Consider the following 22,516-nt stretch of genomic DNA (forward strand, 5'->3'; position numbering starts at 1 on the left):
ATTGTAGGTAATAGCCTTAAAACCAGGTTATGATAAGATGTTTGGATTCAAGATAAATCCCTTTCTATTCTCTTCCATACCCTCATATTTGTTTCAATAAAAACTCTTTTGTTTATGAGGTTACTATGAATCAACGATATATCTCCTTTAGGAGATGGATCACTAGTGATCTTCTTGATCAATGGAGTCTTATAACTAATTAGGTTTCTTAATTCCAACTGTCTACTGAGGAGGATACTATGGTCTGGAGCTTTGATCCTTCTAGTAAAATTTCTATTAAATTCATATATAATTGGTTGATGAGAGACACTCTCAATCATCCATACAAACATATCTGTAAGACAAAAATTCCTGAAAAAATAATTAAAAAAATCTTTGGCTCCTTGAGCAGAATGCAATTTTAATTAAAGACAACATGATAAAAAGAAGATTGATTGATGATGATCCATTTTTCTGTACACATCCAAAGAGTTGTAGACATATGTTTTTCTTGTGTCCTATTGCAAAGGCATCGCGAGGCTTGGCTAGTTGGTGTGGGGATAACACCATTCCTAGCTCTATAAATCAATATTATTGTGGACTGAATCACATATAAAAATTGATAATTTTTTCTATATTATGGGCCTTGCAGTTGTTTGCTGGGCTATTTAGAAAGCTAGGAACAAAAGTTGTTTTGAAAGAAAAAAAAAGTTGATTCATCATCCCAGTAAAATTATATTTCATATTTGTTTTTTCCTAACCCTATGAGCAAATTTTCTTAAAGATATGAGCAAGTAGTAGTTGATTCGCGACGCCAATAGCCTGCTACAATCTATGTCCCAGATGCTGACGCAATATTAGGCACCATAAGCTCCTTATGGTGGTCGGTTGAGGCTTCTTTACGAGGATGGGCAGACTGATAATGAGCGGAGAATGAGGTGGCAGATTAAGTGCTTGCGTTATGTTATCTATGTGATTATCTAGTTATGTTGGTTTAATTCTTATTATATGGTGACTATCCTTTTGTTTAGACTCTGATTTTTATATCCTGTCTTTATTTTAGTTTTTGGTAACTCTAGACTAGTTTCTTCCTCTTTTTATCTGCGTTAATACATTTGAAACTATGTAATGATGATATTCTGTTACATGTTAGGGTTTTGCCACCTTCGGACAAAAAAATCACAGGAATCTACCTGCGCCCGCTTCTGGGCTTCTTCGCTTCTCTTCACTGGACCAGCTTTGCCGTCCTGGAGAATCCATCCAGAATCGGGCCGTTTGGCACGGATTCATGCTTCTGGAATGGAAAAGCTGGACTAAAATCCATGCCAAACAGGGGCCTTATTCCTTTCGCCATTGCTCGGGCCCATTCTGAACAGGTTTGCGTTGCGTGGCCGTGCACTGAAATGGTAATGCTTCCAGCATCCGGCATCATCGACTCATCCTGTCCCTGTTGCTTATCTCAGTCAGAATGCCAAGCAGTGATAGTAGCATTAGATTGAGATGGAAAACCCAAGAAGAAGATAATGCAACCGAAGCATTAGTCTTGCCGAAAGACGAGGCACCACCGGCCTGTCAGCAACCGGGGAATCAATGGAGCTAAGCAAAGCAATGTCGCCTTGGTGAGCACCGACCTGAAGAAGAAACACGATGCTTGCACTCAAAGAAGGCCGCCTCACCTTCCAATGCCAGCTGCTATATACTATCACTGTCCGCGTCGCGCCGTTCGCTCATCTCAAGCTCCGCTCCGTCCGGCGCTGTGAGAAATGCCGTCGAGCCCAAGTCCAATGGCCTTCGGCAAGGGGAAGGGTCTGGCCGTCTCGTTCCTGCAAGCCGTGGTGCTCGGGTTGGTTCTCGCGTCGGCGGCGCCGGTGGTTCGGTCCTGGAGCAAAGAAGGTCACATGCTCACATGCCGGATTGCGCAGGTAAACCGGGGCCGTTTCCCGTCCATCTCTCGTCGGATCAAGCCATGCAGAGGCCTAGGTGTTCGAGCCAAGCATAACTGAACTGAGCCGGATGTTTGCATGCTTTTTTGCAGGATCTGCTGGAGCCTGACGCCGCGCATGCCGTGAAGAACCTCCTCCCGGACGACGTGGACGGCGACCTGTCGGCGCTCTGCGTGTGGCCGGACCAGGTCAGGCACTGGTACAAGTACAGGTGGACCAGCCCGCTCCACTTCATCGACACCCCTGACAAAGCCTGCAGCTTTGACTACTCAAGTACTATCTTCTTGCAACCAGTGAAAATTAAAATGCTGTTTCTGAATTGCTGAACTGAGTAGATTGAAATTGGTGTCTCGCGCCCAATGGCCAGGGGACTGCCACGGCCCCGATGGCGCGAAGGACATGTGCGTCGCCGGAGCCATCGCCAACTTCACGTCCCAGCTTCTGCACTACAAGCACGGCAGCGCTGACCGGAGATGTAAGCACAGTTGTTGATCTCAAGAAATGTTCCTGTGTCTCTGCATGTTCTAACCACTGTTCATCTCCTTTTTTCCCCATTCTGATTGCGACGCAGACAACTTGACTGAAGCCCTTCTGTTCTTGTCACACTTCATCGGAGATGTTCATCAGGTAATCTTGCCGGTCCTCTTTTCTTTCCCAAATCAATCTCTTGGTCATGACATGACATGCCTGGTAAGTTACAAGGTCATTCCCATGCAGCCTGTCAAGTAATGAACTGGTTAATTTCTTCTGTCCTTGCAGCCGATGCACGTGGGGTTCACCAGCGACCAAGGGGGGAATTCGATAAACCTGCGCTGGTTCAGACACAAATCTAATCTCCATCACGTAATGATTTCCCAAGATCCTTGCGCATAATGTCATGTAGCCATCTACCACCGAGTTTACCGTAACTCCGTACTGGTGAATTGTGCCTGGGCCTTTTCAGGTGTGGGACAGGGAGATCATACTGACAGCTCTCGATGAACTCTACGGCAAGGACATGGACATCTTCCGGAAGCAACTTGAGCACAACTTCACCAAGGTAAGTAAAACACAACCGCGCCATTTGGAACGCAGAAGTTTCACATATTTTCTGCAGAAATTATGTTGTTTCCTGTGAAATTCCTGTGTTCCAAATGGGCCTAACTCTTCCAAGCTAAGAAACAAAACAAAAAAAGCATTCTTACTTCGATGTGTTCTTCAGGGTCCATGGTCCGATGATGTATCATCTTGGGCAGACTGCGAGGACCTCTTATCCTGCCCAACCAAGTTAGTATCGACCCCATTCTGAAATCTCATTCTCGAAGTACAAAGGAAACAGGTTGCTCCATAGTTTGGATGGCACCATCATTAATCTTGATGCAACAGGTACGCTACAGAGAGCATAGGCTTGGCATGCAAATGGGCGTACAACGGCGTCCGTGAAGAGGAAACACTATCCGGTAAGCTTGTGCACAGGCAGTGTGTATCTCTGATGAAAGTGATTCGTTTCCTCGGCATATGCATCTCTGAATCTAACAGCTGGTGATGAAATCATAAACTGACACTGTCACTTGTAGATGACTACTTCGATTCCAGGCTTCCTATCATCTCGCGGCGGATCGCGCAGGGGGGAGTGAGGCTGGCCATGTTCCTGAACCGGATCTTCGGCCAGCACAACCGTGACGTAACACCACCGTCCTGAACCTGAATAGCTGCTGTTTCAGCTATCAAAACTGAACCACACCTACTTGTATGTTCTACGAGTATTGTAACGCAGATACCAAATGTCATTTGTAGTTGTTTCAAGCTGTTCCTGTGTAGATCATTACAAGTCTGTTGTCAAACTCCATGTCGAATAAATTGACGATTTGACCCTTTCATTGACTCTTTGATTATGATAACACTCATGTCAATAAAATATGAGACCATCTAAGTCAATGACTATAGAGCAAAGTGGCAAATAAGCCAAACAACAAGTCTTTGAAATGGCATGATTTCGGACCATTCACATGCCTATGCATTGGGTCATTTCCTGCACAGAACTTGCAGGCTATCATTATGGATTGTGATTTGTAATCTTTAGCACCCGGCAGAAGCTGTAGATCGAAGCATAGACATGTCTCGGAACTCCGGTGCAGATCCGCACAAGAAGAGAGGTTGGTTGCATTGCTGGGAAATACGGCGGGAGGCCGGCTCATTCGCCATTGCTGTTGTCCTCTGTGGCGTGGAGATCGATGGTCTCATGGATAATTGAACGAGAGAAGCATATACGTGTGTACACTTATGGACGGTACAGATCGAGCTGGTGTACAAATGTGTTTGGTCGATGATCGACAATCATTCGAGATTGAACAAGAAAATGAAACGGAGGGTAGATACAAAAGAACGCACGGCGGTTCGCTCACTAATTACGGCGTGATTTTGGAGGCTGCACGCAACAGCTAGGCGCTAATCTCTAGTCTAAGAGAGCCAGCGGCGGATCCTGCAGCCTTTCTTGACTTGCGCGAATCACTTGTGTGCGCCCGTTCGATGTTTGGTTGGCAATCGAGGAAAACGCAATTTCGCAACGCGTTACGCAACATGACCTATTTTATCATTCACAAGCGGATCAACTCGTACGACTGTACAGACTATAAATTTAACTTATAGCTGAATTGTAGATATTTATGTTAATAATAGTTGTATACTAAGGTACATCAGCTATTTATATTTAAATATTAGAATGTAAAATATAAATATAATTTTTTCATAATATTAGAATCATGTTTATTATTTGTGAATAGATCTAATTTATAATTTTTATTTATGTGTTATGCAAATTGATTTTTATTTGTTTCTTAATTTTTTAAAATTATTATTATTATTAATGTCGTCACCATATCTCATATTATTTTTTTAAATACATTATAAATTCTTTGATATTATTTTTATGTGATAATTCGTAATATGTTTGCGTTCTGTTGTTTTAATTTTGTAATGTTTGATTACACGTATATTTAATTGGTATATTTTAATTGATTTGGAAAAGTGTGTTGATTGCTAACGTAACTAAGTTGGAGTTTGCTAACGTAATCTTGTTGGACAAAGGGTATTAAAAAAAAGAAAGAAAGATAAGACAAGAAGTAGTTTTGAGACTGGATTATATGATTTATTTTTTAATCTTCTATGTTATTTTGTCTGATTGTTGATCTATAGTTACAATTAATCAATCAATCAATTCGACGATTGAATATTTTGCTTTTTTTGGAATATCTAGGATTTTACTAAGATTAACGTGGAGAACAAAAAAAAACCTCCAATTAGTAAATATAAGATAAGATAAGATCTCTTCCACCTAATAATTATTAATCCATTGATTCTGTTGTATATCCTAAAACTTTTTTTACTATCCTAATATAAATCTTAACATAAATAAATGATTCTGAAAAATGCATACATGCCCTTGTGAAAATTTCACTTCCGACAACTCGGCAGCCGCATCGAACACACGTCGCCGGCCGCTCGGTTCTTCATCGTTTTGTGGCCTCATCCTCCTCTCCGCTTCTCCATCGCAATCTGATATCTGGGTTCGCGTCGCGAATTGGATCCGAACGTCCGTCCGTAGGGACGGCCAAACGACGGGTTGATGGCGACGACGAAGGTGATCGGATCCAAACCATCCGACTGCTTCCAATTCAAAGACCCCGATACCTGGTATGTTTCTTTCCCTATCCCCTAATTGTTTCCTCTTCCACATCTCTGATGCACAGCTGCATGCAGATCGCCTAGTTGTTAGACTTCTATCTGATTCGTTTTCTTATGTTTTTTCACTCTCTCTTCGTAGTTGCAATGCAGTCAGAGCCTCCTCAATTGCATCTGTAGTGCATGATAGGCTACATGAATCTGATAAAATTTCTTCGTTTAGGATAGTGGATAGAAGATCTTTGTCAGATTCAGATGAAACCCTTGCCTTTCTGAAAACCAAAGTGGCACCTTATAGAATGGTGGACAGAACAAAACACTGCAGAATCTTTGATGCTTCGTCTGCACTCTGATAGTCGATATATATTTGTTGTTTACCGCAATGGCTCTCTTGCAGGATTTGCATGACTGAGCTTGTAAGTGATGTGGTGGTTGAAGTAGGAGAGGTGCCCTTCCATCTTCACAAGGTATGTATACTTTCTTCCTGCCAGTTTTTTCTTTCTTTCCAATGTTCTTCTAATGTTTCCTTCTCAGATAATTAGAAAACAATTTGCCACGTTCTTGCTCCATGCCATGAAATCCAGTACATGAATCATTTGATGACTTGATACTTTCAGACTGACAGATAAATTGGAGATTTTTCGGATGCATATCTTTTTTTTTCATATATTGACAACGTGCAGCAAAATGTTGTATGTGTTTTTGTCTTGTTCAGTTTCCATTGATCAGCCGTAGCGACACGCTGGAAAAGTTGATAAACGAGTCCACCGGCGACGATGACGGCAAACCGTGCACTGTGCGGCTGAACGACATCCCCGGTGGCCCGGAGGCCTTCGAGCTGGCCGCCAGGTTCTGCTACGACGTCAGGATGGAGCTGAACGCCGCGAACGTCGTGCCGCTGCGCTGCGCGGCCGAGCACCTCCGCATGACCGAGGACTGCGGTGAGGGGAACCTCGTCGAGCAGGCCGAGTCTTTCCTCCTCGAGGTGCTCGGCAGCTGGAACGACACCGTGCGAGCGCTGCAGGCGTGCGACGCCGTGCTTCCGCACGCCGAGGACCTCCTCATCGTGCCGCGGTGCATCGACTCGCTGGCGAGCAAGGCCTGTGCTGACCCGACCCTCTTCGGCTGGCCCATGCTGGAGCAATACACGGCGAAGAGCCTCCAGGAGACGGTGATCTGGAACGGCATCAGCACCGCCGGGAAGCCGAGGTCGCCGAGCGCGGACTGGTGGTACAAGCAGGCGTCGTCGCTCAGGCTGCCCGTGTACAAGAGGCTCATCACGGCGATGCGGTCGAGAGGCATGAGCCCCGAGAACATTGCCGGCTCGCTGATGCACTACGCCAGGCGGCACCTCTCCGGTTTGAGCCGGCACTCGGGCTACAGCGGCGGTAGCCGCGGTGGCGCGTCGGGAACTACTGTGCTCTCGGATGCTGACCAGAGGGTCCTTCTGGAGGAGGTCGTGGCGCTGCTCCCGGCAGAGAGGGGCGTAGCCACGACGCGGTTCCTGTTCGGCCTTCTCCGCACGGCGACGGTCCTCCACGCCGGCGCGCCGTGCCGAGACGCGCTGGAGAGGAGGGCCGGCAACCAGTTGGAGGAGGCCGCTCTGGAGGACCTGCTGATACCCAACACCGGCTACTCCGTGGAGACGCTCTACGACGTGGACTGTGTGCAGAGGATGCTGGAGCAGTTCATGATGGCGAGCACGTCGGCATTCGCCGCGTCGCCGGATATCACGGACGAGGGACAGCTGGTTGACGCCCCCTCGTCTGAGCTCATGCCGGTCAGCACAGTGGCCAAGCTCGTCGACGGCTACCTCGCCGAGGTCGGGACGGACACCAACCTCAAGCTCTCCAAGTTCCAGACCATCGCCGCCCTCGTCCCGGACTACGCCCGGGCCCTCGACGACGGCCTCTACCGCGCCATTGACATCTACCTCAAGGTAAAGCAACTGCACGTCACTGTTCTTATGCTGCACTTGAGTCTTGAACGAATCGAGCCATGTAAGCGTATACATTTGCGTCTGTGTCTTTGGCGCGCAGGCGCATCCGTGGCTGACGGACTCGGAGAGGGAGCAGCTGTGCCGGCTGATGAACTGCCAGAAGATGTCGCTGGAGGCGTGCACGCACGCGGCGCAGAACGAGCGGCTGCCGCTGCGGGTGGTGGTGCAGGTGCTCGTCTTCGAGCAGGTACGGCTGCGCACCACGGTGGCCGGGTGGTTCCTCGTGTCCGACAACGTCGACCAAGGCTCCAGCTCCGACAACTGCGTCCTGCCGCGGAGGAGCGACGAGCTGGACTTTGCGGCTGGGTCAGAGACGGACGAGGAGGGCTTCGTTGCCCGGCACGACGAGCTGTCATCGGCGATGAGCGTGGAGGAGATCCGGCAGAGGGTGTCGGAGCTGGAGGAGGAGTGCTCGAGCATGCGGCAGGAGATCCACCGGCTCGGGAAGCCCAAGAGCGCCCTGAGCCGGCTGTTCCGGAAGCTGGGGCTCGGCGGGAGGTCGTCGTCGCGGCAGCAACAGCAGCTGCCGCTGCCGGGCTCGAGTGACAAGAGGCGCAAGTCGTTGGATTTGGGGTGTTAACATGGGAACGTTTAGACGTCAGTTAATTTGTTTGACGTTCGGTTTTAAGATGATCTCGATTTGTAGGTAGAAAGCTCATTGATTCATTCTTTCTTCTTTTTGCTGGCACAGGAATTTGTTTAGATGTACATAACTAAAGACTGGCAATGTTGAAGATTCCTAGTTGTTGCTTTAGATGTAAACACTGTTATTATGCTGAGGGTTTCCTTAAGTGATCAATCTCAGAATGGGTTTTGTGCAAGAAATGGATGTAGGATTTACTCAATCGAAAATATTGTTCCGACATTTTTGTTCTCTTCCCTACAGTCTTTCCTTGTCCCAAATCCGACTCCAAATCCGAGACGATCCTCCTCAAATCTGACCTCATTGATGCTTTCATCGTCCTCTGTCGCTACTGCAATAAGATTTGAAGAGAGTTCCACCTCCACCTGTCCTTCCTGTCGTCGCCGTATTATAATTTCAAGAGATTTGTAATGATATATTTTTAAATACCGAATTTGTAATAACATATTTCAAAATCATGATATTTATAGTGGTATAAATCTAATTAACCCTTCAAAGTGTGCTGAAAGTTAACCAACTTGAAATTACATTCAGCAATTGTATCCAAAAGTTTGCTTTAACTGTCGACTAAAATATCAGAACACCAAGTAGATACAGGACAGAACTTATTAGCTCTGTTTACAGGAGGGAAGTTAAGTAGGGACCCTTGGCACGGAGTGGCTCCTATGGTATCTGATTTTCTCATTCACCAGCCATGCAACTGCAACATGGTCTGGGAAAAATATACGTTTGAACAGAGTACTGAAACCTGCAAAACACGATGAATAAAGGACGAAAAAATGACGGTCAAAATCACGAGAATGTGGTCAAAGAGGCACAAGCATGAAGAAGAGCAAGCGCCTGCTCTGCGATTGAGCGTTTCTTCGCCTGCTTCACCCACCCGGTAGCTATTTCCTCTGCTTCACTTCCATGTAACCCTCCTTGAAGGGCATCGGCTGCTGTACTCAAGTCTCCATCCACAATCAAGCTCTCCACTCTGCTTATGAGAGACTCAATACCATCTCCAGATTTATCCTCTTTAATCTGAAAACCAATGTAAGTATTAGAAACTCAGTTTGAAATCCTAAGAAAAACTCACAACCGCACTAAGATTCCCAGAGAAGGCAATAAAGCGCCTGTTCTTAAAAGTTGACATGAGATAATGCTATCGATTTCAATAGCATTAGCAGTCTTTTTTTTGGACGAAATTGACAGGAGCACTGCCCTTCACTAAGATTTAGGATAAAGGAAAAAAGTTTACAGGGAAAAAGAACTTCAATATTTCAGGAACATCAATATAGAACTCGTAACTGCTTAATTGTATTCACCTTGATGGACGAAGCACCACGAGCAACAGCATGAGTCAGGATTCCACCACCACCTGCTGGTATAAGGCTGAAATGTCTGATAGTTTTATTTTCTTTTAAGGGAGAAAAACCTCGGCTTATATTGAAAGCCAAACAGAGTACAAGATCAGAGAATAAAGACGAAGAAGAAAAACAGGCTGGGTGAACAGCACAACAGACAAATCCCACAAGCGCAACCAAAGTCCAGACAAAAAAGTGGTAGGGCCAAGGGGCGCCAATCGATCCTATTACACATGGAGAGAGCAGGGCTCAGAGCTCATAAACATCAGTCGGCAGCCCCTCAGTCGGATTGAAGCAGCCTAGCTAATTCCTGGCCCTCGAAGTGGCGTCATCTACCTTGATTCTATCGTCTCCTTTGAGGAGGGGCCTCCAGTTTTGCACGAATGATATAACAATGTGTAAGATTGTGTGCGGCTTGTTTGGAAACTTCCTCTTGATCGCCATCATGTTCCTAGATCTCCATATGGCCCACGCTAGACCTGCAAAAAGGAATAACAACAACATTTGAGAATCCTTGAGATTACCCGGGAGCCAACTTACCCATAAGTCAGCCACCGAGCGAGGAAAGCCATTCCATCCGAAAATCTCATGCACAACACTCCAAGTGCATTGGGCGATCACACAACCAAAAAAGATATGGTTAACTGTTTTTGATTTACCGCACAGAACACATCTTTCACTCCCTTTCCAACCTCTTTTCTTAAGGGAAGTGGCAACATGAAGTCTATCATGCAACATTTGCAATAAAAAAGATTTTGATCATAAGAGGAATTTTGTAGCTCCAGATCCTCTGAGCCTCCTTGCTCAAAACCCCATCAAAAGAGAGGAACCTGTATAAGGATTTGGTGCTAAATCTCCTTGATTTTTCCAATACCCATATAACATCATCATCACCCTCATCAAGATGGACCTGCTGCAGACTGCTACATAAGCTCTCTAGTTGAGCCATGTCTCTATCATTCAGGCTTCTTTTAAACTGTATATCTTAGGTCCCCTCATCCCAGCACTCCACAACAAGGGAATTTTGATCAGCACAGATGCAGAAAAGGTCAAGATATTGGGTTTTTAAGGGTGTATCCCCAAACCAAATATCTTTCCAAAAGAAAACTTTCTTGCCATTATTAACTTTGTAGCAGGCTCTCCAATGGAAAAGGTGTTTGACACTATACAACCCCTGCCAAAATTGAGAAATGCCTTTACGCTTGGAGGTGAAGAAGTTTCCATCCGGCATATATTTGGATTTAAGGAGCTGACACCAAGAATCACTTAAACCAAACTGGATTTTCCAAATCCATTTGACAAGAAGACAGTCATTTATGATATTGGTATTCAGGATGCCCAACCCACCATAATCTTTAGGACGGCAAATGGCCTCCCATTTGGCCATGTGGTATTTGTTAACATTTTTTGCCCCCTTCAGAAAAATCTTGATCTGATTGTATTCATCCTACTGTGAATCCCAGCTGGTAGCTTGTAGAACCCCATGGTGTACATTGGAAGGGTTGTGAGGTATGAGTTTGTTAAGGTTAGTTTACCCCCCAGAGGTTAGGTTTTTGCCTTTCCGAGGGTCAAGCTTGTTGCCTATTTTGGTGAGGATCCCAGAGTAGGCTGAGAGACTTGACTTGCGATCTGAAATAGGGATGCCCAGATATTTTAGGGGGAGATGTTCAAGCTGATAGTTCAACATGTTGGCCACATTCTCTTGGTCTTCTTGGTCCATCCCAAAGGCATACACCTCACTCTTGTGAAAATTGATCTTCAGTCCGTTCGGCAAGACAAAACGAGTCTTGTCGAGGATACGAAGATAGATGAACGTTTGGTTGAGTGACGGGCTCACTTTGAAGCTTGCGCTGGCAAGAAAAAACCTTATTACCACCAGCGAGCCAATTCAACCCGGCTACACTGGCAAGACGAGGCTTGCTCATTCTAGGCTAGGCAAAGCTCTGGGAACCCAACAAACCCTGCTTACTCGTGCCTAATTCATAATCGTTCTTGTCCTGTTGTACATCCTCTCGCAGTAGCTACCGCTATTCACCATGATGGCGCCTTCTCTTCCACCATAAGCAGCTAACAATGCTCTTGCTGCCTCACCGTATGTTTTCTGCTAACCTCTTTCTCTTCCTCTTGCTCGTCCATTCCAACCACAATAACCCTATGCAAAATCTCACTTGATGCCTGCCAGCGACGTATGCTCGTCAACCGACACAGATCACACTTCCTCTCAAAATATATAACTAAATGGAATAGGACCCTACCCGAATTCACACGGACACTTGGAACCATAAATCCTAACCTATTTGCATGTTCCAATGCTAATCTAGTGGTGCCACATTTACGAAACAATGCTACCAATAACGCACAAGTATGCTCTGACCCTCGAGGAGTAGTGTAAGAATCTTTTAAGAAGATATGGTCTATGCAAAATGCTAGATGACAGCGAATGAATATGTAGCTCGGTGGTGCGCTCTGGCTGCAAGCATCCGGTTCAGAAGCTCAACTCTCGCCAGGGTTTAGCTCGAACCTAGGCTAGGGTATGCATACGTGTGCGTGTTTAGTAGAATATATGTGCTCGCACACTGAGGGTTTGAGGGTGAGTGTGGTGTGTATAAGTTATGTGCATCCTCGTTGTACCCCAATAAAAAAAATGCTAGACAGTACAGAAATCTTTGTGTGGATCGATTGCTTCGACGTACTTTGTGGTTGCTTGCTCCATGAGTCATCATAACATTCAATTTCAGGATAAGATTAAGAGGCGCCAGTAATGCAATTTACCGATTGAAGAACATTTATTTGCCTTTGTTCAGTAACATTCTTCTTACAGTTGATATTTGAACAGCTCGTTAACGTAAAATTCACAGAAAGATGCCAAGAGAGTTCATGATTGCAGGAATGAGATCGGCCGAGGCCTCATGAACGATTCTATACGACATAAAAGAGATGGCATATTCAATCTTTGAGGCTTTCATCACTCAGGTTGAATTATGTTAGCGAAACATCCGTTCGACTCCACAGAAGCAAGCAACAACGACATATAGTTCTCTCTAATTGCCTCAAATCATAAAGCCCCTACAAGCCCACAGGTGCTGCTGAACGTGTGGAGCCTTCTTACTCTAAAGGAAAGTTTGAATCCGAGGACATGATGAAAACCAAGGACTCAGCACAGGGTAACTAAAGCCGGATTGAACATCTTCACTTCTTCCTCTTCTTTGGGGGCTGGAGTGAGTCTTCATCATCATCTTCCTCCTCATCGTCGTCGTGGTCGTCGTCTTCCTCTTCTACCCCCTCTTCATCATCTTCACCGCCATCGTCATCGTCGTCATCATCCTCATTGTCATCATCATCGTCATCATCGTCGTCATCACCGCCGCCACCACCATCCTGCTCTTCAGGTTCTTCCACATCTTCCTCACCATTCTCCTCAGCATCGCCTCTTTCTTTCTTCTTGTTCTCATTGCCCTTTGGGTTGTCATTTCCCTCTCCTTCTGAGATGTCCTCTTCACCCTCGCCAAAGTCACCATCCTCGTCCCCATCACCAGCGTCATCTTCATCGCCAGCATCAGTAGGTGCAAGCTCATCACTCTTCTTGCCGCTCATCTTGAATTCAGGCATATGACAGATAAGATCCTATACAATGATCAAGCAAATATTCAGGATGTCAATGTTCAGAACAAAGTTAAAACACTAGAAAAAGTAGAAGCTCATACAGCAATAAGGGTAAACTGAAGTTCATATTTTGAGACTACAATAGTTGAAGTGATGGCATGCTTGAACACGTCTCAAAAACTCAAACAGAGGGAGAAGAAACGACACTATAGAAACCAGATGTACAGATGCAAATAGGTAACAAACCCTTTGGATGTATCAACTTTAACATCACCTTAGGCACAACAAAAGGCGGTGGCAATTAGGTTCGCATGGTAAAATAGATATCTCATCTCAACGAGCAAGAACAATAGCTCAATGTGCTATTGTCCAAGAGTTATCTGTTATAGTGTTCTTGGCACAAAAGGAACAGAAAGCTTAGCCTGATTTCGTTGCTCAGAAGATGTTCTAGATACATTTTTACTGGCTGGGTTTCGAACTGGGTAACTCAGAAGGCTGGAAACATCAAAGATGACTCTATTCTTCTAACCTTGTGTTGTCTCGATGAAAGAAAATGCGATAGCTTGCTGCAGAACTGACTTGGTACAGTCAACCACAACCAATGAACCAAGTGGCGATACTTGGTCATCCACAAAGTCCGAACGGTAGATAGCTGGATCTAAGCGACGAACGACTTCCATGTAGCGTAACAGTTCGTGCACCAGTTCTGGAGGGTCTGAAGAGTACAGATCACTAAAGAGCATGCGGGGCCACATGTCATCGAGGTAGGCCCTTGTGTCTGGTAATCTAGCTCCACTGAAAATTTACAAAGAACTTCGACAGTGACCTGGCCAAAATATATCTATAGCCAAGGGACTCAACTGCGAAATAACTACACTGGGAAAGTCTCTCGGGTCGCGGTCGCAACGATGACTTCACTTCAAAGTGCAAACTGCAAACACACGGACGAATTTTAAGAAAGCCTTTTACATATTTAGGATCTTTTTGGCACACCGTCAGCTCCAAGATCTATATTAGATTTAGAGTTCATACGATAAAATAAAGTGATTTAAATTTTTATTTTTAATTCAAAATAAAAATTAAATGGCCCACCTAGAGCTACAGATCCAAGATTTTTTTTGAGCTGGCTAAACGGGACCTTAAGAAAGTAAATACTGTGCAGCAAATTAGACGCGTAATAACACTGCTACAGTAAAAATAACTTTTTAATCATCTTGCTTAGAAGGTAAGCACGGAAACACTGTCCAGCAGTTTCTTGTTGTTTTCTGGAGAGAAAACACTTTTTTGAGTGATTGAAAAAAATATCTAGAGAGGAATCTTTCAGTGTCATGGGAAGCGAATATTCGGGCGGGAGTAAGCACGTAATTAGCAGGCAACAAGAGGGGGCTTTTTATATCCTGTGCCCACGGAACTCAAATCCCCAACTAGAAACCACACCCTAAAACCCACCCCACAAATCCGCATCCGAAAAGTCCAAAGCAAAGAACGTTAGAACAATATCCCACTCGATTCAAAAAAAAAAGAACAATATCCCACGCCACGCCTCGCACAAGTAGGATATTTTCCTCTAAAAACAAAAGGAAAGGGCAAGTTACTCCTGAATCAAAGACCAAAACGACAAGATGAAGAGGTACATGTGATTCTGTAGGTTGTTTTACCTCGGCGACGATGGCGGTGAGCAGCATCTCCGCGACGGCGGAGTCGCCGGCGCAGGCTTGCACGGCTCCGGTAGCTGCAGCTTGCAGGGACGCAGGCGTCATGGTGTCCATCTGGACGGCTGCCGAGAAGGCCACGTGGGCAGGCACAAGAAACAAGGTCCGTCAGATGGGACAGTATACCGTTGGAGGCAAACCAGGAAAACTTAAAAACTGGCGACGTTTTACTTTCCCAAGGCCAAGCAAAAAGCTTTAACCCCTGAGATTTTGTGCCGCTAATTTTAGCAAAAACGCAATCTTAGATTTGCTCACAGAGCACAAGTACAACTGTCAGGCAAAGAAAGCTCTGGGGTCTTGCAAAAAAAGAAATTCTAGATGAAACAGAAAGAAAAGAGATGAAAAAGAGCTTCTCATGAGAAATACTAGTATTTCTTTTCTGCAAGAGAAAAATTTCATAAACATGCACAGAAAGATTCAGACTTGGCAGGGATAAAAGCTGTCATGGCTCCATGGAACATAACGCAGGTCATCAAACCACAAACCAGGAAGAGCTTAGGCGTTAACAGAGAAACAGTAGATAGGATTATCCTCACCAGTAAGAACATGAAGTAATTCAGTGTGGCCAGAAAAGAAAACAGAGACAAGGAGGTTACCTTCGTGTCAAGGGAGCTGAAAACTAGCAGGCACAGATCTAAAGTTTGAAGAAGGTATTAGTACTCAACGGGCACATCTAGGCGAACTCCATGGCTGCAACGGAAGGGGGAGCAGAGGAAAGGAGACTTTTTCACTCGAGAGAGAGGGAGGAGGGAGGGGGTAGAGAGCCGGGCAGCACGGGCAGGAGGGGCAGGGCAGGTGGTGGGCGCAGGATAGGCCGGGCCGCGGCGTGGCTAGTGATGGCTGGAGGGCATATGCGTAAATTGGTAGCTATTCCGGGATTAAAGAGAGACTGTGGGCTCAGAACAGTACAGTACAAGGATTAATTAGACCATGCTAAATCTGGAGCATCATCAGACGCCTCTGAACTCTGAAGCCGTCAAGCCTAAACCAAAGCTTCAGCTAGCAACCATGAACCAGCTATACAGAGGTCAATTCTTCACCGGCCAAGTGCACGTCGCTAACACGTCATTAACAGCTTCCCCTCACGTAAATTAGCAAGGAAAATTCAGTGCAGCAAACACGCATCGAATGGCACCGTGAGTGGGTGAGCAGGGAGGGCAGCCGTTGAGCCATCAGCAAGAAGCGGGTTTTTTTTTAATTATTTCTCGAGAGGAAAGTGGAGACTGTGGGCGCCCACCTGTTTCCTCAGGAACACCACCCGTTCCAGTGCCCAAAATCCAATCCCCGTGCGGTGATAGAAGTCCTCATCCTCAGCAGGCCCAGACACCAATCAACGGGAGTTCAACGGAGGAAAGGGTAGAAATGGATGGCTCAACATAACCCCGTGCCGCTGAACATGCCAAACAGTAAACACCGTTCGTGCGAGTCGATACCTGATAAAAACAGTCTAATCAGAAAGGCAAGGAAAATGAAACCCAAAAGGCAGACATGGGTAAGAAATTCGAAAGTGAAGATTAGCACGATAGCTTCGGTACGAGCATCAGACTACTTGCATGCAGGATGCTTGTGTAAAGGAAAGCTGGGCCAATTAGTGGGGCAACGGGACATCGGGAATGAGATTCCTTTTCTGTTGGGCTAAACGGCATCAACAGCAATCGATGACGTTCAAGCCCGGATCATTTGTAACAAGGGTAGCTGAGTTCATACCTCTTCAATTTGTCTGAACCACCAACCGTCCTGTATGCATTATACCTGCGCTCGAATCTTTGTAGCGCTATATGCCAATAACCAAAAGAACTAGGGCGAATCGAGCCCACAACCACGAATAGTTCAATACACGGTCGGACGTTCTAATGTGTTCATGTGACTATGTCCACTCGAACCAGATTCTAAAATATTGCTGAAAATGCAGACAGGTGAAACATTTCCAAGATCTAATCACCTTGCAGTGATTTTTTAACACTGATTCGGCTGGGCATTCGTGATCAAGAGGCATGTAGCTTGTGCAATCATATTTGCACAGCCACGGGACATTGACCAGCTTGTAAACAGGGAAAAAGTTGATTCCAAAGATCACTCAGGCACGAGGGCAACATTGATTGGATTCGGTCATCATTTCCGCAGAAAAACTGAACTGATCGAGATCCCCTACAATTAATTTTGAGCTTGGAGATAGACTGAGCTGAACTGAAAAAACTTCCTAAACAACCACAAGAACCTGAAGTAACAAGTCCCGCCACAACTCTGAATTAAGCTCAATCAAATAGCATACTGTATCAAGAATAAAGATCATGTGCTCGAGAGGTTTACAGAAACCCTGTTTGTTAATGATGCAAACAAAATTATAAGGGAAAAACAATATCAACATAATATAATGATGTGAGGGACGAATAGTTCGGCAATGGTTGACAAGATACTGAAGATTGAGGGCACCAAAGCATAAATGACAGTGACAAGTAGATGTAAAGGGGCATTGTAAACTTCTTGCAGCACTAGTGTATACCAAACTTAATCCATATTGCAAAAAAAGTGAATACCAAGTTAATGCTAAAACTTTAAGTCCTGATGCAAATAATGAATGCCAACAAGTGCAATTTTGGCAAGGCGGACGACTCACCGCCTAGGCATTGCCTAGCTAGGGGAATGGAAGAAGGAGAGGGAAGGAAAAGGAGAAGAGACACATGTATCTGCGGAGGGGGCTGAAAGGCTGAAAGAGAGGGTGCCCTTCAGTCCTTAACCCTAAGAAAACAAAGTAAAAGAAAATGAGAAAGAGAATGTGACCTAGGCTGGCCCAGGCTAGCCAGCCAAACACTACACAAATGCAGAAGGGACCTTAGGACTCCCCTGCCACCGCTGACCAGTTGTTGCCTCCTTGCACTCACCGCCTGAAGTGTGTGCCTTAGGCTCCACTGGAGGTAGCAGCGTGTTTTAGAAAACAAGATTTGGCAAGCTAAGTGCCAACTATTTACTTTCTTTTAAGATAACAACATGCACAACACCACCAGGCGAAACAATCAGCATGGCCATTATATAGATCATCAATAGCAATATTAATTTTTATGTTGAAATATACACTAATTCTACAGCCCATGAATACTACTGCTACTTTCATGTTAAAAAAATAGTATGGTTGCATGCATAAGGAATAGAAAATTATATTAATATGGATCCACTTAACAAATTTCATATCTGCCTATTCATGACCTAAAATAATGAATCAGCATTTCAAAGACATTGAACTTCTAGTGATGATTCAACAGCTTAATTAAAATCTAATACCAACAATAGGAACGATTCTATAATCAAAACCATGTTGTCTTGTTGAGTTTAATAGGAACATAGCACGAACAATGGTTTCCTACTATTATTTGACTGTACTTTATATCACCAGCATATCCTGACATAAGCAATTAACCATTTGACAATAACTCAAAGTGATGTGGTTCAGGAAAAAAAAAGGATTAAAGTAGTTAGTAATCTAATTATCATAAGACAGGGCAAAGTGATGTGGTTCAGGAAAACAAGGGATTAAAGTAGTTAGTAATCTAATTATAATAAGACAGTCCATGACTGGTTGTGCCAGTAAGGCTGACACAGGAAAGAGTTCTTCAATCTCTTTTAATATACTTACTATGTCAAGAGCATTAAAGCTAGACCAACCTAGGAGGAACTAGGCGGCTTTATATACTAATAAGAAAATAGGCACCTAAATTTGCCTCGATGAGGACTCAAACTTGGGTGTCCCTAACAGAGATGCCACATGTCAGGCACCATCCCTCACAGTAAACCCTCTCTTTTAAGGGATTATATAGAGCATGGTATGATTCAATCTATTTTACATGGGTACTGTTAAACACTTGGCAAATTCAGAAATAAATTTAAATAACAACCACAAAACATTCAAGATTTTAAATGCCGTAGCCACCGAACCAAACCTCAAAGTAGAAACTTCCCAGATGGAAGGCAAAAGCTATGAATACCCCATACTTCGAAACACCAGTGCAACTGCAATTGAAATGTCTTCAAGTGCCCAGAAAACCATTAGACCTGGTCAATTAACACCGGATAACAGCCAACTGGTCAAAATATAGATATTTTGGTACATGAAACCCAATACAGATTCATAAAGTACATAATAAAGTCCCAATAGCAAAACTACATAGCAGGCAATAAAAACAACATGATTCTTCGAGAAAGTTCCTTCTTCAAATACTGCCGCAAAGGTATCTGATTCAAATCTGGTTGTAAAACTCAACAGCAGGAACCCTTTTGCAACATTTTGGCACCAATATAGACTCAAAAGCCATCTGAATGCAAAACCACATGAATGAACCACGACCCGCAGATGCCAAACTAAAATACAAGGAAAAGAATCAGCAAGCTATAAGAGCAAGATCAACAAATCACAAAGAATGCATAGAGAATGAAAGAACACGAATCAATAGTAGTAAAAAAGGGGTCATAAAGCAATATAGCAAGTTGAGAGTTGATATACCTAGTTCTGTCAATATCAATAGTGGTACAAATGGGTCATAAAGCAATGTAACAGGTTGAGAGTTGATTTACCTAGTTCTGTCAATATCCACCCTGAAAACCAGTGCCCCCTATCTGAGCACCTGGCACTTGGCCCTGCCCAGCAGCGCCAGCCTGATAACCAGCAGCACCGGCAGCCGCCACTGCAGTACCTGTCTGGGTAGTTGCTTGGCCAACCTGAAACCCAGAACTCTGGAACCCAGGCGGCCCTTGAAAACCAGGAGGACCTCCTTGATATGCAGCAGCAGCTCCTTGAACACCTGCTGCATTCGGAAAAGCAGCACCTCCTGATCCAAACGCCTGCGTTCCAAAACCTTGAGCTCCAAAACCCGCAAGGCCAGCCGTGTGTACCTGCTGTCCCCCAGCACCCAATGCAGCAGCAGCGAAGGCAGGGTTCATAGCTGCGAACATGGCTGGTGTCATCCCCAGCGCGGCTGGGTTCTGCATTGCCGCTGCCATCATGGCAAGCATTGCATTGGGCTGCGCAAATGCCTGCTGTTGGGCACCTAACCCCAGCATAGCAGCTTGCTGCGCAAACCCCAAGTCAGGAACAACAGTAGAACCATATGCTGATGCATCATACGGGCTAATAGCAGCGCTGGCAGGAGCAGTCATCTGTGCGGCGGCAGCCGCCACAGAGGCAGCCGTGGTATTAGAATTAGCATTTGCGTTTGTCCCGGTTACACTCTTGGTCCTCCCATCTATAGCTTTCTGCACATTGAGCATCTTGCCATCAAAATTCCTAACTGGCTCCTCCAATGCACGGCGGGCACTCTCCGCAGTCTTGTAAACAAACAATGCAAATCCCTTAGGTTTGCCGGTGTTCTTGTCAAAGCCCAATGGCCCCTCCTCAATCTCACCAAATTGCGAGAAATACTCATAGAGGCGGTCAACGTCGACATCAGCGTGCACGTTACCAACAAATATCTTGCGTTGCATATTGTCGGGTTGTGAAGATGAGGAACCAGAAGCGTTGGTGGTGGCAGCGGAGTTGGAATTAGTGTTGGCGTTGGAGCTTGGGTTCTGGGACTGTGATGCTGGGGGCGCAGGACCAGAGGCAGCGAGGTGGCAGAAAGCAAGACGACCTCCGATTTGGAGTTGGGGGCGGCGGAGGGCGCGGAGCGCTGAGCGGCGGGAGCGGAAAAGGACAAACCCGTAGCCCTTTGATCTCCCCGACTGCTTGTCGGAGATGACGCGGCAGTCCTCGAGATCGCCGAAGCGTGAGAACGTGGAGCGGAGATCGTCGGCGCCGGCGCCCCACCCGAGGCCGTGGACGAACAGCTTCCTGCTCGCGGGGTCGGACTCCGCCACGCGCCGCACGGCCGCCATCGTGGCGGGGCTCCCCTCCGCGGCCGTGCGGAGCAGCGCCACGAGCTGCTCCCGCGACAGCGGCTCGAGCAGCTTCCCGATGTCCTCCACCTCCTCCTCATCGTCCCCGGCGCCCTCGTCCTCGTCCTCCTCGGCGAGGGCGGTGGGCTCCGGCGGGTCGTCGGTGATGGGGAAGTAGATGGTGCCGCGGGGCCTGGGCTCGGAGGATGCGGGCTCCTGCCGGTGATTGGCTGCGGCGGGATCCGCGACGGCGGCGGTCTCGGTGGGATCGGCCTTGCGCTTCTTCGGCGCCATTGGTAAGCGAACTAGGGTTTTAGGCGCAAGCGTGGGGAGGTGGAGGAGATTGGGATTTCCGGACACTCAAGAGGGCACGGAGGAAGGAGGTGGAATAAATATAGGAGGCCTTGAATCCTTGATTATCGCCGGGCCGGCGGCGCCGAAAAGCCCATGAAAATTTTGGTCATTGGGCCATATTGCCAAAATTTACTGGAGGCCCAATAATGGACCTACGAATTGGTTTCGCTAAGGCCAGCATCGTTACCGAATTTACAAAATTTACTTGGAGGGGCCACATAGCGAAGTATAGTTACAGAATTTACAGCCCACTAGTGCTGCCAATATTGATTTCCGCAAAATTACTAGTACAACTTTGTAAGTGTCTGTTTGTTTTAGTTTTAGATTGTGAGAATTTAATCTATTTTATAGAATTCGTGAAAACTCTTTTCTATCAGATTGTGAACTATAAGATTTCATAGTACAATTTGCAGATTGTGAAAATCAGCTTCCATCTTATGACCGTTTGCTCTTGCTTTTGGAGTTAGAATCTATAAATCAAAATAAAAAACAAATAGAGCCTTAGAGCGAGGAAAAATTAGAATCTATAAATCAAAATAAAAAACAAATAGAGCCTTAGAGTGAGGGAAAAAGTAGCTTAAGGCATCAGATCCAGTTATGCTATTCAATCTAGTGCTCAGGCTTTGTAATAAGGTTAAAAAAAGGTGAGAATGTGTGCATCCTATACGTAGAGACCGGGATAATTTTCATCCACTATTTTAAAAAACACATCTGGCTATTTGAATATCTGCAATGAAAATCACATCGCAGGAAAACAATCATAAACTGCAGGTATTTTTTTTAATAATAAAATAACAAATATCACAGCCGCTACATTCAAAGATGTAGGAAGCCAGAAGCTGCAGGTACATAAATCAATTACCCAAAGTCACACCAAACTAAAATTCAGGCAAAGCACAAGGAAATTGTTTGCGAGTATATGCAAAGTCAAAACTTATAGCATAAGGAAATAAGGAATCCATTCATTAGCTTCATTGGTCATCGGCCACAGCTACAATCACCCTAAAGGTACACAAACAATTCAAGGCCAGCCAAGGTGACGCACACAGTGTTCTCCTCCACAAGTTGAGGCTTCCTGTCCCAAGCCTCTGGAAGCAATGCCTCCTGGTGCCTGTCCAGATAAAGAAATGTGAGGTAGAGATGACACTGGCTGCTCCATTTGCTGGATACATTGTCCAGATTGTTGCCTTAAGTGGGGCAAAGGTTCTCGTATTTGGAGGTGGAATGCCCCCACCAATTCATTCTTTGTTGGAACCTCACTCTCCCATCCTTCCATTTCTCTATCCATTTTTCAGAAAGAAAAGGCTTGCTTCCATGCTTCCTTTTATAAGCGCATTGAATAGGATTTTCCGTTCGTCGGTTTTTCAGTTTCAGAATGAGTGTTTTCCTGTTTTGTAATAGAGATCTTGTGGTCA

At 45.4% G+C, this 22,516-nt stretch overlaps 4 protein-coding genes across 10 annotated transcripts; 2 read left to right on the forward strand and 2 right to left on the reverse strand.

Moving 5' to 3' along the window:
- Positions 1–1,722: 1,722 nt before the first annotated feature.
- On the forward strand, positions 1,723–3,771 carry LOC133923670 (endonuclease 1). The gene is made up of 9 exons (XM_062368958.1): positions 1,723–1,901; positions 2,015–2,195; positions 2,290–2,397; positions 2,494–2,549; positions 2,682–2,765; positions 2,866–2,961; positions 3,124–3,188; positions 3,288–3,361; positions 3,479–3,771. The coding sequence occupies exons 1-9, from the start codon at positions 1,743–1,745 to the stop codon at positions 3,601–3,603; spliced, it is 948 nt and encodes a 315-aa protein (XP_062224942.1). The 5' UTR covers positions 1,723–1,742; the 3' UTR covers positions 3,604–3,771.
- A 1,568-nt stretch (positions 3,772–5,339) lies between these two features.
- LOC133923671 (BTB/POZ domain-containing protein At5g03250-like) lies at positions 5,340–8,299 on the forward strand. Its single transcript, XM_062368959.1, has 4 exons — positions 5,340–5,594; positions 5,980–6,049; positions 6,298–7,521; positions 7,622–8,299. The coding sequence occupies exons 1-4, from the start codon at positions 5,527–5,529 to the stop codon at positions 8,159–8,161; spliced, it is 1,902 nt and encodes a 633-aa protein (XP_062224943.1). The 5' UTR covers positions 5,340–5,526; the 3' UTR covers positions 8,162–8,299.
- A 4,214-nt stretch (positions 8,300–12,513) lies between these two features.
- On the reverse strand, positions 12,514–15,999 carry LOC133925081 (uncharacterized). The gene is made up of 3 exons (XM_062370908.1): positions 15,482–15,999; positions 14,832–14,950; positions 12,514–13,194 (listed from the first exon to the last, which is right to left on the reverse strand). The coding sequence occupies exons 2-3, from the start codon at positions 14,940–14,942 to the stop codon at positions 12,760–12,762; spliced, it is 546 nt and encodes a 181-aa protein (XP_062226892.1). The 5' UTR covers positions 14,943–14,950; positions 15,482–15,999; the 3' UTR covers positions 12,514–12,759.
- Positions 16,000–16,122: 123 nt separating this feature from the next.
- LOC133925080 (UBP1-associated protein 2B-like) lies at positions 16,123–21,108 on the reverse strand. 7 transcript variants are annotated; one of them, XR_009910897.1, is made up of 4 exons: positions 19,452–21,108; positions 18,821–18,932; positions 16,828–17,794; positions 16,123–16,318 (listed from the first exon to the last, which is right to left on the reverse strand). XR_009910897.1 is itself a non-coding variant. In XM_062370906.1 (2 exons), the coding sequence occupies exon 1, from the start codon at positions 21,039–21,041 to the stop codon at positions 19,461–19,463; it is 1,581 nt and encodes a 526-aa protein (XP_062226890.1). In that variant the 5' UTR covers positions 21,042–21,108; the 3' UTR covers positions 16,123–16,318; positions 19,452–19,460. The 7 variants fall into 7 exon arrangements, 3 of the variants coding, with proteins under 3 accessions (XP_062226890.1, XP_062226891.1, XP_062226889.1); XR_009910895.1 differs by lacking the exon at positions 16,828–17,794; XR_009910896.1 differs by lacking the exon at positions 16,123–16,318 and having other exon boundaries at positions 16,325–17,794.
- Positions 21,109–22,516: the final 1,408 nt, after the last annotated feature.

Source organism: Phragmites australis, chromosome 7 (assembly GCF_958298935.1).
Source record: "Phragmites australis chromosome 7, lpPhrAust1.1, whole genome shotgun sequence".
NCBI lineage: Eukaryota > Viridiplantae > Streptophyta > Magnoliopsida > Poales > Poaceae > Phragmites > Phragmites australis.